Source organism: Manis pentadactyla, chromosome 2 (assembly GCF_030020395.1).
Source record: "Manis pentadactyla isolate mManPen7 chromosome 2, mManPen7.hap1, whole genome shotgun sequence".
Lineage (NCBI taxonomy): Eukaryota > Metazoa > Chordata > Mammalia > Pholidota > Manidae > Manis > Manis pentadactyla.
The window spans coordinates 183,099,065-183,117,002 of record NC_080020.1 but is presented as its reverse complement, the minus strand read 5'-3'; the positions used below and the strand labels follow the sequence as shown (position 1 = coordinate 183,117,002).

The window sequence follows — 17,938 nt, the reverse complement described above, 5'->3', positions numbered from 1 at the left end:
TGGGACTGCGATAACAAAATACCATCACTGGGTAGCTTATAAACAACATAAATTTATTTCTCACAGTTCTGAAGGTTTGAAGTCTGAGATCAGGGTGCCAGCAGAGTTGGGTCAAGTCCCTCTTCTGGATCCGAGACTTCTCTTTGTATTCTTCACATGGTGGAAAGGGGCAAGGGATCTCTTGTGGGTCTCTTTTATAAGGGTATTTAATCTCATTAGCCCTCATGACGTAATCCCCTCTCAAAGGCCCCCACCTCCTAATGCCTTCACACTGAGAATTAGGATCGAAATATATGAATTATGGGGGAACACAAAACATGACTCAGGCCATAGTAACCCTTATTGCTTAAATGTCCACATATACCTTATTCCCTAAAATTCCTGCAGGAATAACTACCTTTTTAGATAGACTAAAATTCTCTGACCCTAATTGAAAAAGTTGTTTTAATGCAACTGTGATAATCCAAGGTTTCTTTGGAATGCTACAACTTTGTGTTATTATTTATTTATATATTTCTTTTCCCTATTTATGAAATTCTTTCAAGGTAGAGAATATATTCTAATCATTTTTTTTAATCCCTAGCCTCTAGCACATTGTCTGAAACATATTGGGAATTTAATATATGTTAACTGAAAAGCCACAAATCAATGAATGGGGCTTCCCTCTCCTATTATAGCCCATATCGATCACTTTGGCTTATTATCTTGTTCCATTCATTGAACCTTTAATCCTATACTACCTTTTACAGGGTAGGGTGGTCCTGTTTTATGGGAGAAATGTGATATGGAGGGGACACATAATTCAAACATTAAATAATTCAAGAACAATAATAAATGTAAAAAGTGTGTGTGGCAGGAACAGAGTTAGGACAGTAAGTGCATGTTCTAAGTAGATAAATCCACAATCATGGTAACCTATTTTTGCTTTGATGTTACATTTTTTCCTCAGTATTTTCTATTATATTTGCAAAGTATAGTTACTATATTAATAGCACACATGTTATGGCAGTTATTTGGCTTCCTTAGTTGCTTTTTTTAGCACATATAAATTCTATTCCCAAGGTACTGGCTTATAGGGTTTTTTTTTTAAGCACCAACACCACCACTCGAAAAATGTTCGGGTAAAGTAGTTTTAAGATAATATAAAAAAATATTTAAGATTAATTAATGGTAATGTTAAAATAATAGCTTAAGAGTAAATAAGTGAATGTTTTATAAACGGTACAAATAAAGTATGGTGGGTATTTTTATTTACCAGCTAAAATGGCAGTAACTTAAACACAGCTTGCATTCACTCTTCCTTGCTGCTTTGAAATTATGGACAGAATGTTTATGGAGAAAAGATTCATTATTTTGCATTTTGCCTCTGTTAGTTATATCTTTATATTATAATATAAATACATAAAATGCAGTTGCAATATGTATGGGTATATTATTTCTCCAACTAAGTTGCAAACTTCTTGAAGGACCAGATTGTTAGTTATTTTGTGACACCTCAGATTGACACCTAGAGGCTCTTCATTTAGTCAGTGATTTCTTATGGAATATTGCTGTTAAGTCAGTAGTAATTGATAAAATATATACTTTTTGAATTTGTGTATGTTTTATGTATCCTTATATTTAGCAGTTTCCATTTAAACTACTAAGATGGTAAGTGGTTAGAACCTCTTTGTATTAATCAGTCAATAAATATTTGTGACAATTTGCTGTCACATTTAATAGGAAGTTATTCATCCTCTTTCATTTTAAAAACGTACCCTATAAAATAAATAAGCCAGATGGATAAATGAAAGTGAACCTGTGTTTCTCTACTAACTTTAAAAATAAAACAGACTATATTCACTCACTTCATGTGAGATGAGTCAGTATTACTCTATCTTCTCTTTATTTTGAAAATAAATTTATAATAATTTATTTTAAAAGTATAGTCTTTGCTATATGTTATACAAATTAATAGTATCTATTGTATCTATACACAAATCCATAGTATCTGTACTTGGACTTATCACAAATCTCTACCCTGTTCTATCTGAGGCAAAATTCAGTGCTAACTGGAAACATATTTTGGGACTAGCTCTTAGGCAGGAACCTTTTACTGATGTTACATGTATAGATGCATTCTACAGAGGTGCAGCACCATAGAATAGGCAAGGGAATTTTGAATTGCATTTTGAAAAATCACTGATATGTCGTGGGAGTGATAGACTTTAGAGTTGAGGAAACAAAGCCTTTTCATTACAAGTTTACTACATCCAGAATTAGAAAGTACATATGGTTTCAAAACAATGAGTGCCTCCGTCTATATAGCAACCTCAGTATTTGGTAGTACGACCATCTTTGGGATTCTTGTTGAATTTCTGAATACACACCAACAAGATTAAAAAAATGATTCCTGCATAAATGAAAATGTCCTGATGAATACAGCCCAGAAGATCAGGTTCAACTGAAGCATTTTATAGCCAGTCACTATTGGAGAAACTCAGACATTATGAGACAACTGAAAAGTTCCTGTATACTTCCAGTTGTTGCAAAGATTACCAAGGTGTCTACTTAGGCTCAATCAGATATTCATATCCACCTGACATGAAGGCCAGACTTAGCATTAAATTCACTTAGAAAGATACTGTACAGGAAGCACAGCATGTCAGCAGAGCACTCCTCTTTGACTAGAGTCCTCACAGCAACCCAGGTACTATTCTTTAACCTCTACTACCAGGTGACAACTTGGGTACTCAGAGACAAGTTCCACATAGTTAGAAGCAGGGATTACCTTAACTTAGAATCTCCATGCTGCACAAGAGCTAATATCTTTTGTAGCAAGTTGGTAGGTATAATTAAAAGGGCCCTTGTAAGAGACATGCCTAATTCCAAGAGTCCACAGTCAGAGAAGCTCAAAGCTATGGCCTTCCATCAGATTTATAGTCCATTCAGAGTCCTCCCATCCAGATGCAATTTATAAATCAGGATTCATTTTTACCATAAGTAATGTTCCTGGTGTTTGTTAGTCCTTTTCTTATAGTTGGTAAAGTTAATTTGGGAGGAGGATGAGAGAGTGATATGTTGGCTATTTTCAGAGAACATAGTCTTACAGCATAGATGGGAGTAGATGAGACAGTTCATATTTGAGGAGCTAGAGTTGATTATAGTACCCCTCAGCCCTCTGATATTAAATGTCCTACTTGCTATGGCTATGGATAGGGATAAATAAGTCTCCCTCCTTGATTAAACTCCTTTGATAAATGTCCTTAAAATAAACATGAAGCTCTGGTCAGAAAACATCCATTAATTTACTTCTGGTCTTTACCCAGCCCTTTGCCCTGCAGGACCTAGGGCACTCATGAACAAAATCATAGGGTTGCTGTGGACTCTATAAAATAATAAAATAAAAATGGCCACCTGTTTTGGAAGTCTGTGTAAAGGATGAAAATTTTTGGAATACTGTATCTAGTGTTTAGGAATTAAGGTTGGAAAACAGGGTAGAATCAGAGACGTGGGACATTTTCGATCCCTTGAGCTAAAAAGTTGATCAGGCACCATTGCTACCTCCTTTTTAAAAAATTTGAGACCCTAGGATGAAAGACTAAAGAAAGCCAGAATATTGCTTCCCAGTGCTTTGAACTCAAATGTGCCAAGTCAGAGAACAGTAGAAGTGGCAGAAAACATAGACTACAAATTCAGCCTACTTTCTATGTCACTCTTAAACCCTATTGCTGTTTCATTCGTACTAAGGCAACATTCTCTATTCCCCCACCATCCCAAGACTTCAGAAGAATTCTGGTGATACTGAGAGCCCATCTGGCAGGGCTGGGATGGAAGTAAGAGCTTTGAAGCTAGAAGCTTTCTATTTCTTAGGGGAGAAGCCAAGAAACAATGAATATTCTAAGTATCAATATGCATTCTCTGAGAATTTGTCCTAGGAATGCATTGGTTTAACCATAGTAACAGAATAAAGTAGAAAATACATATAATCATCTCAATAGATATTGAAAGGAGTATTTGACAAAATTCAGTACCAATGTTCTCAGCAAGAGAAACTTGCTTTTCTTTTCTATTTTAACCAATAAGTTTATTTAAATAACAAGACACTTGAAGGGAAAACTATCTAGGATTCATTTCTTTTAGAGTAATTTATCCCTACTTAAAGACAGATTGCCCTACATGTAACAGCTATGTACAAAAAAGTTATAAAATTGTCCTTGGTTTTACAATGATAAATTAAAAACATTTAAATTCTCCAATTGAACAAGATATGCAAAATTTTTTATGTTGTTCTTTTTGTTGTTGTTGTTAAACAGTGAGAGCAAAATAACCTACTGTAATATAAAGACAAGAGCTGGATGAGCATGTCCTAATAGAGAAAGGGGGTATTTTCACAGAGCCAGTATTTTTCCCCATCCCATCTCCATTTCATGTTGATCAAACATACTATTGGACATCTAATTTTAAAAAATGCAATATGCTTGTGCACATACACAGTTACTTTGTGTACAATAAAGGAATGGGGAAGGGGAAAATAAAGAATAGAGAAAACTATATTGTAGTAGTCAGGATGTGGAGGAACCAAATTGTAGTTTTCTAATAGCAAATGTCTTCTTGGTCTGTTGGAACAGAGTTCTGAAGTAAAGTAGCAGGTTCCCTTTTTAGTAGACACTTCCTGTCTGTGGCTGGAACACATCAATTGTATTTTCATCCTCCATTTCCAACTGTGCAGGTGTATCTGTTTCATTGATTGGCTGCCCATCAAATCGGAGTCTGATCTGCCTCATTGACAAACCCTGTCATTTACAATAGGCTTTCATTAGTTATACAAAGTGCTGTATGACTCTTAATCTTAAACTGCATAACAGAACCATCCTGACCTTCCACCTTCACATTAATATGATCCTTGTTCTCAGTCTTGACTGCTTCCTTGACCTTTTCGTTGGCCATGGTAGGCGCGTGAGTCGCCTCAGCTGCTGCTTCAATGAAGAGGTACCAGGTCCGCACTGAACGAGCGAGCACACAAGCAGCACCGGTAGCGGTGGAAGAAGCAGCAAAGTTTTAATATAAAGGAACTTCCTCATTTTGATAAAGAGCATTAATGAAAAGCTACAGCTAAAATCGTACTTAACACTTTTCTTCTAAAATTGCAAGCAAGGCAAGGTTGTTTGCACTCACTATTTTATTCATCATTATCTTGGAGATCTTAGCAGGGTCACAGAAATCAAAACCAATATGGATAAATCTGTTTCTTTATATATGAACAACAAAATTTGGGAAATGAAATTAACAAAATAATAATGTAGATACTTAGAAATAAATTTTTTACTACAATTTTTTAAATTAAGGTACTATTGATACAGACTCTTACGAAGGTTTCACATGAAAAACAATGCGGTTACTACATTCAGCCATATTACTGAGTCCCCCCCATACCCCAGTACAGTCACTGTCCATCAGTGTAGTAAGATGCCACAGAGTCACTACTTGTCTTCTCTGTACTACATTGTCTTCCCCATGATCTCCCCCACACCATGTGTGCCAATCATAATACTCCTCAATCCCCTTCTCCCTCCCTCCCCACCTGACCTCCCCCACCCCTCCACTTTGGTAACCACTAGGCCCTTCTTGGACTCTGTGAGTCTGCTGCTATTTCGTTCCTTCAGTTTTGCTTTGTTGTTATATTCCACAAATGAGGGAAATCATTTGGTATTTGTCTTTCTCCACCTGCCTTATTTCACTGCGCATAATACCCTCTACTTCCATCCATGTTGTTGCAAATGGTAGGATTTGTTTTCGTCTTATGGCTGAATAATATTCCATTGTGTATATGTACCACATCTTCTTTATCCATTCATCTACTGATGGACACTTAGGCTGCTTCCATTTCTTGGCTATTGTAAATAGTGCTGTGATAAACATAGGGGTGCATATGTCTTTTTAAAACTGGGCTCCTGCATTCATAGGGAAAATTCCTAGGAGTGAAATTCCTGGATCAAATGGTATTTCTATTTTGAGTTTTTTGAGGAACCTCCAGACTGCTTTCCACAATGGTTGAACTAATTTACATTCCCACCAGCAGTGTAGGAGGGTTCCCCTTTCTCCACATCCTCGCCAGCATTTGTTCTTCCTATTCTTTTCTATGTGGGGCATCCTAACTGGTGTGAGGTGATATCTCACTGTGGTTTTAATTTGCATTTCCCTGGTAATTAGTGATGTGGTGCATCTTTTCATGTGCCTGTTGGCCATCTGAACTTCTTCTCTGGAGAATTATCTGTTCATATCCTCTGCCCATTTTTTAATTGGGTTATTTGTTCATTGGTTGTTTTAGAAATAAATTTAACAACAAAGTAGAAAAAAACTTTTCACTGAAAATGGTAATACATTATTGAAGATAATTAAAGAAGTCCTTAAATGGAGGGAGATTCTGTGTTGATAGAAGACTTAATATTGTTAAGATGCCATTTCTCACCAAATGAATCTATAGCTTGAACTCAATGCCAATCATAAACTTTGCAGACATTTAAAAAAAAAAGAAATGGAGAAACTCACTCTAAAATGTATTAGAAAATGCAGAGGACCCCAGTACTTGTATCAGACAAAATAGACTTCAGAACAAAGAAAGTAATAAGAGACACAGAAGGACATTACATAATGATTAGGGGTCAGTCCAACAACAGGATATGACTATTATAAATATCTATGCACCCAACACAGGATCACCTGCATATGTGAAACAAATACTTACAGAATTAAAGGGGGAAATAGAATGCAATGCATTCATTTTAGGAGATTTCACACACCACTCACTCTAAAGGACAGGTCAACCAGACAGAAAATAAGTAAAGAGACAGAGGCACTGAACAATGTATTAGAACAGATGGACCTAACAGACATCTGCAGAACACTCCATCCAAAAGCAACAGGATACACATTCTTCTCAAGTGCACGTGGAACATTTTCCAGAATAGATCATGTACTATGCCACAAAAAGAGCCTCAGTAAATTCAAAAAGATTGAAATTGTACCAACCAGCTTCTCAGATAACAAAGGTATGAAACTAGAAATAAATTACACAAAGGAAATGAAAAAGCCCCCACACACATGGAGGCTTAATAACATGCTCCTAAATAATCAATGGATCAATGACCAAATAAAAACAGAGATCAAGCAATATATGGAGACAAATGACAACAATAATTTAACACTGCAAAAATCGGTGGGAACCAGTGAAGGCTAAGAGGGAAGTATGCTGCAATACAGGCCTTTCTCAGGAAAGAAGAACAATCCCAAATAAACAGTCTAAACTCACAATTAACAAAACTGTCAAAGGATGAAGAAATGAGGCCCAAAGTCAGTAGAAGGAGCGACATGATAAAGATTAGAGCAGAACAGGGCATAAATATGCAAAGAAATAAAAAGCTAACCATTTCAAACAATAAGGCTTCTCTCTCACCAACTTTACATTTCCCTGTATGGCCCCGGAAGATGACTGGTTAGCCAGAGATGGGTAACATTCCTCAAGGGAGGAACAACCTAAGACAGGCACAGTCGCAGGGGGGTCATCAGGTGAGAAATTGGGGATCAACAGAGGTGAGGCTTAGAACCTCACCCCCCCTGTTCTGAGAGAAGTCTTCTGCATCCATGGATGTTTTATGGCCCTTGTCTAGCTTGGATTAACACATAGTCTACAGGCACACACCTGATCATCTACATTTGCTCTCTTACATCACTAAACTATGTTTTCTACCTTTATCTTGTATCTACCTACCACTTCAGCATTTTATTAAAAATAATAATAATAAAGAGAAATGTGGTATCCACATATAAATCAAGTATAAAAATCAAATGAGTATTCATATTTGAACTGACTGTTTAGAGTTCATAATGCATGAGCAAAACCAAAGGTTTCTGTGATGGCTGCCCTTGTACTGTTCACCATGTAAGAACTTATTCACTATGTAAGAATTTGTTCTCCATGTAAGAACTTGTTTGTTATGCCTCAGAAGATTGGAGACTGACGAAAATTAGGCTTGGGGTGGATTAATGATTGTGCATTGAGCATTGACTCCCCTATACAGAATTTTATTGTTGTTAACAACCATTTGATCAATAAATATGAGAGATGCCCTCACAAAAAAAAAAAAAAAAAGTACACACTTCCAATGGTAAAATAATAAGTAACCGGGATGTAATGAATATAGTCAAGATATTGTAACAGCTTGGTATGGTGATAGCTGGTACCTAGAATTGTCATGCATATAAATGTTGAATCACTATGTTGTACACCTGAAATTAATGTAATGTAATACTGTGTGTCAACTACCCTTCAATAAAAAATAATTATCTAAAAAAATAAATAAATAAATAAAAAGATTAGAGCAGAAATAAATAAAATTGAGAAGAATAAAACAACAGAAAGGATCAATGAAAGCAGGAGCTGGTTCTTCAAGAAAATAAACAAAATAGATAAACCCCTTTCCAGACTTATCAAGAATAAAAGAGAATCTACACACATAAACAGAATCAGAAATAAGAAAGGAAAAATCGCTACAGACACCACAGAAATACAAAAAATTATGAGAGAATACTATGAAAAATTATTTGCTAACATACTGGATAACCAAGAAGAAATGGGCAACTTTCTAGAAAAATACAAGTTTCCAAGGTGGACCCAGGAAGAAACAGAATATCTGAATAGACCAATTACCAGCAAGGAAATTGAATTGGTAATCAAAAAACTACCTGAGAACAAAATTCCTGGACCAGATGGTTTCACTGCAGAATTTTATCAAACATTTAGTGAAGACCACCTAATACCCATCCTCTTTAAAGTTTTTCAAAGAGTAGAACAGAAGGGAATACTCCCAAACTCATTCTACGAAAGCCAACATCACTCTAATACCAAATCCAGGCAAAGACAACACAAAAAAGAAAATTACAAAGCAATATCCCTGATGAACATAGATGCAAAAATACTCAACAAAATATTAGCAAACCGAATTCAAAAATACTTCAAAAAGATCATCCATTTTTATCAAGTGGGATTCATCCCAGGGATGCAAGGATGGTACAACATTCAAAAGTCCATCAACATCATCCACGACATTCTCAAAAAGAAGGATAAAAACCACATGATCATCTCCATAGATGCTGAAAAAGCTTTTGACAAAATTCAACATGCATTCATGGTAAAAACTCTCAACAAAATGGGTATAAAGGGCAAATACCTCAACATAATAAAGGCCATATATGACAAGCCCACAGCCAACACTATACTTAACTCCAAGAAGCTGAAAGCTTTTCCTTTAAGATTGGGAACAAGACAAGGATGCCCACTCTCCCTACTTTTATTCAACATAGTTCTGGAGGTCCTAGCCATGGCAATCAGACAACACAAGGAAATAAAAGGCATCCAGATTGGCAAGGAAGAAGTTAAACTGTCCCTCTTTGCAGATGACATGATATTGTACATAAAAACCCCTAAAGAATCCACTCCAAAACTACTAGATCTAATATCTGAATTCAGCAAAGTTGTGGGATATAAAATTAAAACACAGAAATCTGTTGCATTCCTATACACTAATGATGAACTAGCAGAAAGAGAAATCATGAAAACAATTTCATTCACAATTGCATCAAGAAGAATAAAATATCTAGGAATAAACCTAACCAAGGAAGTGAAAGACCTATACCCTGAAAACTATGGGACACTCTTAAGAGAAATTAAAGAGGACACTAATAAACAGAAATTCATCCCACGCGCATGGATAGGAAGACTTAATATTGTCAAAATGGCCATCCTGTCTAAAGCAATATACAGATTCAATGCAATCCCTATCAGAATACCAACAGCATTCTTCAATGATCTAGAGCAAATAATTCTAAAATTCATATGGAACCACAAAAGATCCCGAATAGCCAAAACAATCCAGAGAAGGAAGAATAAAGCAAGGGGGATCTCGCTTCCCAACTTCAAGCTCTACAACAAAGCTGCAGTAATCAAGACAATTTGGTATTGGCACAAGAAGAGACCCATAGACCAATGGAACAGAGTAGAGAGCCCAGATATAAACCAACCATATATGGTCAACTAATATGTGATAAAGGAGCCATGGATATTTAATGGGGAAATGACAGCCTCTTCAACAGCTGGTGTTAGCAAAACTGGACAGCTAGATGTAAGAGAATAAAACTGGATTATTGTCTAACTCCATACACAAAATTAAACTCAAAATGGATCAAAGACCCGAATGTAAGTCATCAAACAATAAAACTCTTAGAAGACAACATAAGCAAAAATCTGTTGAATATAAACATGAGCAACTTTTTCCTGAATGCATCTCCTCTGGCAAGGGAAACAAAATAAAAAATGAACAAATGGTACTACACCATGCTAAAAAGCTTCTTTACAGCAAAGGACACTATTATCAGAACAAAAGGCATCCTATAGTATGAGAAGATATGTTTGTAAATGACATATCTGACAAGGGGTTAACATTCAAAATATATAAAGAACTTATATGCCTTAACACCCAGAAAGCAAATAACCTGAATAAAAAATGGGTGGAGGATACAAACAGACAATTTTCCAAAGAAGAAATTCAGATGGCCAACAGGCACATGAAAAGATGCTCCACATCGTTAATTATCAGTGAAATGCAAATTAAAACCACAATGAGATATCACCTCATGCCAGTTAGGATGGCCAACACAGAAAAGAATAAGAACAACAAATGCTGGCGAGGATGCGGAGAAAGGGGAACCATCCTACACTACTGGTAGGAATGTAAACTAGTTCAACCATTGTGGAAAGCAGTCTGGAGGTTCCTCAAAAAACTCAAAATAGAAATACCATTTGATCCAGGAATTCTACTCCTAGGAATTTACCCTAGGAATGCAGGAGCCCAGTTTTAAAAAGACATATGCACCCCTATGTTTATCACAGCACTATTTACAATAGCCAAGAAATGGAAGCAACCTAAGTGTCCATCAGTAGATGAATGGATAAAGAAGATGTAGTATATATACACAATGGAGTATTATTCAGCCATAAGACGAAAACAAATCCTACCATTTGCAACAACATGAATGGAAGTAAAGGGTATTATGCTCAGTGAAGTAAGCCAGGTGGAGAAAGAGAAGTACCAAATGATTTCACTCATATGTGGCGTATAAGAACAAAGCAAAAACTGAAGGAACAAAAACTGCAGCAGACTCACAGAACCCAAGAATGGATGAATAGTTGCCAACGGGAAAGGGACTGAGGGGCGTGGGTGGGAAGGGAGGGGGAAGGGGAATAAGGGGCATTACGATTAGCACACATAATGTAGCGGTGGGGATGGGGCATGGGGAAGGCAGTATAGCACAGAGAAGACAAGTGATTCTATAGCATCTTACTATGCTGATGGACAGTGACCATTATGGGATACGTGGTGGGGACTAGATAATGGGGGTAATCTAGTAATCACAATGTTGCTCATGTAATTGTATATTAATGATACCAAAATTTAAAAAAAAAAGTGCAGAGGAACTGAATACCAAAACATCTTGAGAAAGAAGAGACTTGTAATACTAATGCTACTTGACATGAAGATTTACTTTATTATAAAGCTATAAGAATCAAGAAATCCTGGAATTGACTTGGACAGACAAGTTGATCAGTAGAACAAAATAGGAAGTCCTGAAGTAGACCCAAATTTATTTGGTCAATTAATTTTCAACAAAGGTACAGCGTAATTCAGTGAAGAAAGGAAATTCTTTTCAACAAATGATACAGATTTCCATGTGGAATAAATTAGCCTCAATTCCTGCATTTATAGTTTTGGCTTTTAGATTTAGACATAAATCTAAAAGCCAAAACTGTAAAGCTTCTGAAAAAAATGGCAGTATGTTCATGTCCTGATGGTAGGCTGAGGGTTAATACATAGGAACATAAGAAACCAAAAATTATAATCATGAAAGAATACTTTGTTAAGTTTGGCTTCATGAAAATTGAAAACTTAAGTTGATCCAAGAAGACCATTAAGAAAACATGGGCAAATCAGACTAGAAGAAAACATTTACAAAACAAATATATGACACACTCTTATAACAAGAATTGATTTTTTAAAATGTCGTTTCAACTCAATAGTAAAAAGACTACCCCTGTTTTTAAAAAATGGGCAAGTATTTGAATGTGTGGTATGGTTCCCAAAAAAAGGTACAGCACTGGCCAATAAGCATAAGAAAATGTTCTCAACACCACTTGTCATAGGGATATAAGCAAATTAAAATCACAATGTGAGATATGACTTCACACTCAGTAATGATTAAAAGACTGGCAGTACCAAATGTTTGCAAAGGTGTGGACCAAATGGAACCCACATCCATTGTTGGTGGTGCTTGTAAAGATAGAGTCGCTTTGGAGAGTTTCTTGTTACACTAACCATACACCTACCATCTGACCCAGCAATTCAACTCCTTAATACTTATCCAAAAGAAATGAAAACATATGTCCACAAAAAGATTTGTACAAAAATTCTCATAGAGTTTTTATTCATAGCCCCAGACTGGAAATAGCTCAAGTGTACATCAACAGGAGAATGACTAAAGAAATTGTAGTGTATCATGAATGGAGTACTATTCAGCAATAGAAATGAACAATTGATATATTCGAAACATGGATATATCTCAAAATATTATGCTGAATGAAAGAGGACTGATCCAAAAGTGTATACCGTGAGTCCATTTACATGATGTTCTGGAAGAGGGAAAATTAATCCTGTGTGATAAAGATAGCCTGTGAGTTTGAGGATTGATTGAAAAGAGGCATGAGAAAACCTGTGAGGATGATACAAATCATCTGGATCACATGGGTATATACATTTGTCAAAATTCATTAAATTGTACAGTTTAAGGTTTGTGTCTTTAACATATATGCATAAATAAAATACTGAAAGGTAGCATGTAGAAATTATAGTACATATGGTAAATTAATAAGAAACAATGATTTAGTAGGAAACTTTCTGATTTATTGATCTACTGTAAGGTAGCTAATATACAGAGATCACCCACTACTGAACCATGCCTTCCAATATAATGCCCTTTTGTAGTCTCCTCTCTTACGTCTAGGCTGGCCTTATGACCATTTTTAACCAATAGAAATTGTTGTGGAAGTGACACTTTGTAACTTCTAAAGCTAAGTCATAAAGCACCTTGTAGCTTCTACCTGGGCCTCTTAATAATGCATCCTCAGGGGGAAGCCAGATGCCATGTAAAAAGTCCAGATACCCTGATTGCCATGTTGAGGAGAATTCCAAACTAGCTATGTGGACAGGCCACCCAGAGAGAGAAAGATGCCTGTCCAGCTCCCAGTTGTTTGGGCCTTCTCAGCTAACACACCAAACCCAAAGTGAAGAAGCCGTTTTGCACATACAGTTCAGTTCAAGCTTTCAGATGATGTCAGCCCAGCCACCATCTTGAGTCCAGTCAATCCACAGAACTGTAAGAAATAATAATTTGTTATTTAAAGCCACCAACTAAGATTATATCTGTCTGCTTCTATAAACAAGAATTAAGACTCTATTCAGTCCATTCTTTCATTCATTACAACATACATTAAGTACTAGCTATGCTAAACACTGCTGTATTTTAGAGATAAAAGATGAACATGACATAGATGAATAGGTATTTAATTTCATTTTTTATGTGGTAAGTGTGAGGGGAATGTCTAGGTTCACCAGGGTGGAAATGTTCACTAGGCAGTTGAAAACTTAAGTCTAGTACTCACTATATATGGAGAATTATCTGCATTTATGTGTTGGTTGAAGCCAAGAAAGTGGACAAAAATTCTTCCAGGAAAAGTAGGTTTAGGGAGAAAAAAAAAGAGCCTCCGATGGAGTTCTAGGGAATAATAATGTTTAAGAGGCATATGGAAGAATAGTACCATTAAGGAAGACAAAGACAGAGATAGACTGTCAAAAAGATAGAAAGAGAACCAGGAAATATTATTGTCCTAGAAGAGGCAGAAGGAATTTCAAGGATATAATGGTTCATTTTGTTTGTTCATACAGAAATCGAGTATGATAAGAGCTCAAAGGTATCTAGTATATTTTCCAGTTAGAATATACAGTGAGAGCAACTTGAATAATAGAAATTGATAAAGGTGGGGATAAAAGATTACAGTGAGTTGAAGAATAAATGGTAGATAAGAAATTGCAGACTATATTTTTAAGATGTTTTCTTATAAAAATTAAGAGAGTCTGGTCAAACTAGATGGCTTGAGAGACTTTTTAAAATTTGGGAGCAACTTAATCATACTAATAAGCCACTAAGACTTACTAATTAAGAGGGAGGGATCGAATATACAGGGAGAGGGAACTACTCGTCTACTTTTCTGCCTGAAGTAGCCCCTCCCTTCCCTGTTAGGATCCACTATGGGATTGAAAATCACATTATTAAACTCAATAGTTGTATCCATAAATTAAATATTTATGAACTGAAATGTGTGAGAAAAGTGACATCTTTTGGACCTTGATCTCTGCCAGGAAGTTGAAATGTTACTATCATACTCCATCTTAAAATAAGATAGATCTGTATGAATCTTGTTATACACTGGGGAGAATGAGAGTGCTGCAAGATTGCAGGAATGTTCTAGCTCTAGGCAGTTTATTTTCTTCTTCTTTTAACTCAACTACAGATTTTCTTAAAAAGAAAACACCACCTACTCCTTATTCTGCCACCCCTACCTCTCTTTTTTTGTTGTTCAATGTGATCTCTGGTGGTCAATTTCTATCTTCTTTTACCTTCCTTACAGTAAAGGAGAACCTTAAATTACTTGACCTTTTACTTCGATTGCCTGCCCCTAATTTAGTTTTCCTTCTTATTCTCACCAATGTGAGGCAAGTCCAGGCTGCCACTGTTTCAGTGACTAAATGTTCAATGCTACAGGTTTTTTGCTCAGTTTGAGTTGCACAGAGGTGGAACTTGGATCGTGCTATTATATAACATTATTAGCATTTTCCAAATATGTAAATATTTGGTGAAATAGGCTGTAATAAATAATTAAGTATTAAATAAATATACTGGGCCAGGAAGGGTAGTATATTACTGGGGATGCTTCCCATTTAAAAAAAAATTCTGGGAATAAATTTTTGTTGTAAATCTTTCAATTTTTTATCCTCTTTCTAATTATAAATGTAAAACACATTGACTGTAGGCAATCTGAAAGAAACAGGAAAGTACCTTTTTAAAAGGGGAAATACATAACAAGTTATGTATTTTAGGCTCCTGACCCATATATGCAACTACCAGTTGGATTATTTTCCTAAGTTTCACAGGCAACTGTAGCCTGATATGTCCCCAACTGAATGGCATCTGTCACAGTGTTAGAACCACTATCCACACAGTTACCCAAGACAGAAACCTGGCATTTAACTTAGATTCCTTTCCCTATTCCTTGTGTCAAATTAACTATCCAATCTTTCTTCTTAATTTATTCTTTAATTAGCAAATATTTATTGAGTTCTCACTCCCACCTCCCTTCACCCCCTGCCGTGGAGTGGGGATGCTGAACTACTACTCATCTTGCTTCCTATCCTGTTTTTATTTTCAAATGCTGTCACCATGTTGCTGTGGGAAATGATGTTTCCAAAATACACATTTGATCATTCAGTGGATTTCCATACCTCTCAGAATAAAGTCCACATTCTTTAGTTTGGTCACAATAATCTTCACAATAGGACATTTGCCAACCTCATCTCATTCCATTCCCCACCCCCGACACCTTAAACCCCAAGCAACCTGCAGTTCCTCAACTGTGTCATGTTCTCATTTGTTTCCCTTCTGTCCCTCCATTTCTTCTCTCATTTTAATAATAGTAATATCTATTTGTCTTGTGTTAGCTCAAATTTAGATAAGTCCAGGAGCCCTTCTTGACCTAAGACTGAGTTACATATGCTCTCTTCCAGTTTCATGTAGCCTAACATTTTATAATTTGAATTAACATTTGTTTGCATACCAGATCAAGAGAGCATTGGTATAGCTAATCAGAATTACCTTTTTACTCTTAATATGAATGAAAGTTCTAGAAGCAGAAGTTCTAAGAGTGAAGTAAGGGTTTATTTAAGCTACACATGAATAGGAACACTAGAATAGGAAGGACAAGTTGTCATCAGTGAAAAGAATGGAAAGAAGAAATTACTTTGGGTTAGTTAAATGAGGAAATGGTCATCAGTGGTTTTAGATATCACTGAAAGCATGATGAAGGGAAGAAAATGTTCTAAACATTCAGAAATATTACAGTGTAAATAATTTAATCATGTAATAGAATCATCTTGATAGAATTTAAATAAATGCTCATGCTGTACCTAAAACTCTGGAACAATGTTCATTTTGAAGGTAAGGACCAAACCTACTATTTCTTCAGTATTCTCTGCTCTTTATAAAAGTTGTTTCAAAAAGTGATTGCTTTCTACCTTCATTGAGATCACATCTAAGATTATAGAATAATTAAAATGTGTTAGCTATATAAAGAAAACTACAAATCTTTTTTAAAATTTATTTTTACTGGAAGTATAGTTGATATAGTATTAGTTTCAGGTGTATGACAGTGATTTGACATTTACATACATTATGAGATGCTTACCATGATAAATATCATTATCATGTCACCATACAAAGTTATTATAATATTATTGACTATATATTCTCTATGCTGTACTTTTCATCTCTGTGACTTACTTACTTGGAAACTAATACACTTGATCTCCATAACCTATTTTGTCTATTACCTCCATCCCTCTACCCTTTGGCAACCATCAGTTTGTTCTCTGTATCTGTAGGTCAATTTCTCAATGTTTTTGTTTTAAACTACAAATCTTTGAGCATTGTTTAAGATTTTTTTTAATCTAGTAATTGCACATCTGGGAATACAGTGCAAATAAATGATACTAATATACATGATAAAATGTGCCTAATAATAATAATACTTCAGGATTTATGAGAACTAACTCTGATAATATATGTAAAGCCCTTCCCACTACTTAATAAATATTAGCTGCTATTACTAATATTTCCTTTTTTGTATTTTCAGAATGAACCTTATTTAAAAATAAACCACTCGCAAATTTTAAAAAATGTACAACTCGTAATGAATGAAAAGTCAATCGTGCTGGTAATCCTCCTCTATTCCATTCTATTTCCCTAAAAATTACAAAGTTACAATGACTAGTAGTGGGAGGTAAGGGATCTAACTTAATGAATGAACTCTCCCTACTGAGGAATTTGTTAGGTTAATTTGAATCTGGCTTACACTAGGTTTAATTGTGTTTACTCCTTATTTTCTATGGTTTACTTGCACTATCTTAAACAGTTTTATTCATGTGAAATATATTTTCTCATTCAGAGAAGGGAAATGAATAAATTTACCAACTGTTCATATGTATTTAGCTCAAAGATCTACAAAACACTAGTATTTCTGACCACCTAATACATTAATAGTCATTTATTAAGTCTGTTTCAATATTAATTTGTATTTTTTTAGAATGTAAATTCCAGAAGGACAATACTATCTCTATTTTTTTTTATCCTTGTGTCCCAAGGATAATACCTGACAGGGTGAAAAATAAATATTTGTTCAACAACAAATGAATGGATGAAAGCATCCTTATTATAGCTGTGCATTCCATGATTTGGCTCAAATAAAATTTAGAATGTGTACTCAGAGTTACAGTGTTAAAGAACAGCATTTTTAATACTGAATTTCGTTTCTACTTCTAATGATTTTTTTTTTTATCCTGGAATAATCCAGGTGTGTTTGGTTTTACCTGGTACTGAAGTTATTGTCAGGTTGCAACTTTGGGAACAGCAAAGTCTAATTAGAATACTCTTTCAGGCTCTTTTCTTTTCCAAGTTAATTTTCAACCATTGAGTGATAATAGCACATTCTCAGAATTGTCTAAAATATATATGTCGTAAA

At 35.3% G+C, this 17,938-nt stretch overlaps 2 protein-coding genes across 11 annotated transcripts in view; one reads left to right on the top strand and one right to left on the bottom strand.

Annotated features, from left to right (window-relative positions):
* EHBP1 (EH domain binding protein 1) overlaps positions 1–17,938 on the top strand; it is a 445,289-nt gene that overhangs the window by 206,385 nt on the left and 220,966 nt on the right. The window lies entirely within an intron of this gene.
* On the bottom strand, positions 4,441–4,929 carry LOC118914995 (small ubiquitin-related modifier 2-like). Its single transcript, XM_057497158.1, is given in 2 exon segments — positions 4,441–4,802; positions 4,804–4,929. Coding segments are annotated over 2 exon segments (288 nt in total). The 3' UTR covers positions 4,441–4,640.